This window comes from Lactuca sativa, chromosome 8, assembly GCF_002870075.4.
Source record: "Lactuca sativa cultivar Salinas chromosome 8, Lsat_Salinas_v11, whole genome shotgun sequence".
NCBI classification, from domain to species: Eukaryota; Viridiplantae; Streptophyta; class Magnoliopsida; order Asterales; family Asteraceae; genus Lactuca; species Lactuca sativa.
This window is the reverse complement of record NC_056630.2, coordinates 62937797-62940271: the sequence shown is the minus strand read 5'-3', so window position 1 is coordinate 62940271 and position 2475 is coordinate 62937797. Positions and strand designations below refer to the sequence as shown.

The window sequence follows — 2475 nt, the reverse complement described above, 5'->3', positions numbered from 1 at the left end:
AAAATAACAATTAAAAAAATAATACTAACAAATATAAAAAGTAAAATCAATATTAAAAACGAATAAAATGACTTATCATTATAATTAACCTTTTATTTTGTTAATATTTAAACAATTTTATCTTCCTGTACACATGTAACTTATTAAATATATTCATATATATTTATATTTATTTTGTTAATATTAAAACAACTTTATCTTTCTATACACATTTACCTTGTTAAATATATTCCTATATAACATAATAGTAAAATATATATAAAAAAAATTATCTAAATATACACAAAACAAAACAACAAAAATAATTAGATGATAAACCATTTTCCTTTTTCCTGCTAAAAGCATATAGTCCCAAAAAATGAGGTTGTGGGTTATTTAAACGCTACCGTCCGGCACAGCTGCACCGTCAACGGTCTCTGGTTTATTCCCCGGATACGTTACGATTCTCTCCAAGAAACTAAAATTTATTGCTTCGAGGTCACCTCCTCCTCCATTCTCCGCCGCCACCACCACCGCATATCAAAGATTCACATTCCCCCCATCTCAGCTCTCTATAAAACCCCCCAAATCCACACACATACACACGCGATAACCCTTAGCCACATTCTCACCACCCGCGCTGTCCACACAATCTCATTTTCGGTTCCTCGTATACCATCTTCTTTCGTCTTCACAATTTCAAAAAACCCTAATTATTTTGGTTGATCTACAATCCGACGACGATACCCACCTTACCTTTTTAACTGTTTCAGAAAATTCAGTTCAATTTTCGCCATTAGTTGTGTGTATTTATATCAACAAGATGGCTCTTGCGTATGACCCACATTTTATCGGGACTGGAAACGTCGACACCGCCGCCGGTGCCTTAATGACGTCTCCATCTCCCTCTCCGGTGAGTTTGAGTCAAGACGAATTGAAGAAAATCGCCGGGTTTAAGGCTGTTGAGTTCGTAGAATCCGGTATGGTTGTCGGACTTGGAACCGGGTCCACAGCCAAACATGCAGTCGACCGTATCGGCGAACTTCTCCGGCAAGGTATACTGACGGGCATCGTCGGAATCCCCACCTCGAAAAAAACCCACGAACAAGCTTTATCTCTAAACATCCCTTTATCGGATCTCGAGACACACCCTGTTATCGATTTAGCCATTGATGGAGCAGATGAAGTCGACCCGGACATGAATTTGGTTAAAGGTCGTGGTGGATCTTTGTTACGTGAAAAAATGATCGAATGCGTTTCAAAGAAATTCGTGGTGATTGTCGATGAATCAAAGCTTGTTGATTACATCGGTGGCAGTGGTTTAGCTATGCCTGTTGAAATTGTTCCGTTTTGCTGGAAATTTACAGCGCAGATGCTTCAATCGTTGTTTAAAGATGCTGATTGTGTGGCAAAGCTTCGAACTTTACCGGAATCCAAAGACCCATATGTAACTGATAATAACAATTACATCATCGATTTGTATTTCAAGAAAAGTATAGGGGATTTGAAGGCTGCCGGCGATGCAATTTTGAGGATTCCCGGAGTGGTGGAGCATGGAATGTTTCTTGATATGGCTACCACTTTGATAGTCGCCGGAGAACATGGTGTCACCGTGAAGAAGAACAAAGTTTAGGGAGATAGACATGATTGAACTAAAATGATTTTGAGCTTTTTTTTTTTTAATTTTTTTTATTTTATTACATTTCGATAGTTTCTAGGTTTCTAGATAAGAATGCAGGTATGAAGGAAGGGTTCATGTTTTCTCGATTAGATATGTTGTTACATGGGACAGTTTTGAGTTGTTCTGCACTTGTTAATTTTACATGCTAATGGGAATGATTTGGCTCAACATTTTGGTATTAATTTCGAGAGTTTTGGGGGTTATTTGTGTGTTTGTTTTCTTGTTTTCGACCTTTTAGATGATCGTGTCATGAAGAAAACAGAGTACATAAAATGTTGACACCATAACTTGTTCATATGGGACAATCTTGATACGTCCTTCATTTCTAAGTGACAAGAGTCGACTTGTAAGCATATTCTAGAACGAGATTACGTTATGTGTCTTTTTTACTTCTGTTTTTCTATTACTTGGGTATCAGCGAAGGCTCGTATGAATTTCTTAACTGAGCCGATAGAAGTCGATCTAAATCGACTGATATTTGATTTTTGGATGGGTTGGAGGGAAACGTGTATTTGTGGATCTTACAGGGTATTCCCTCTTGAGGGTTTCACGGCGAGATATGTTATTTTAAAAGCTGCTACAGGCAAGATCATCAAATATGAAAAATCGGGCATGGAAAATCAACGTGTTCATACCATTTGTATTTGATATGTTTGGTTTACGCGTGCCGGACGTTGTGAAGATTTTTTAATAGAGTACAATGTATCATGCATACCAATGTTATATCCCTTATATCTATAGACATAATCTCTAGAAAATTAGCTTTACTATGATGTTGTGAAGCTTTTTAATAGAGTACAATGTATCATGTATAT

The 2475-nt window shown here is 37.1% G+C and overlaps 1 protein-coding gene across 1 annotated transcript; it reads left to right on the top strand.

Moving 5' to 3' along the window:
* Positions 1–349: 349 nt before the first annotated feature.
* LOC111911291 (probable ribose-5-phosphate isomerase 2) lies at positions 350–1842 on the top strand. The gene has a single exon (XM_023907094.3). It carries the CDS (start codon positions 803–805, stop codon positions 1610–1612), a length of 810 nt encoding a protein of 269 aa, XP_023762862.1. The 5' UTR covers positions 350–802; the 3' UTR covers positions 1613–1842.
* Positions 1843–2475: the final 633 nt, after the last annotated feature.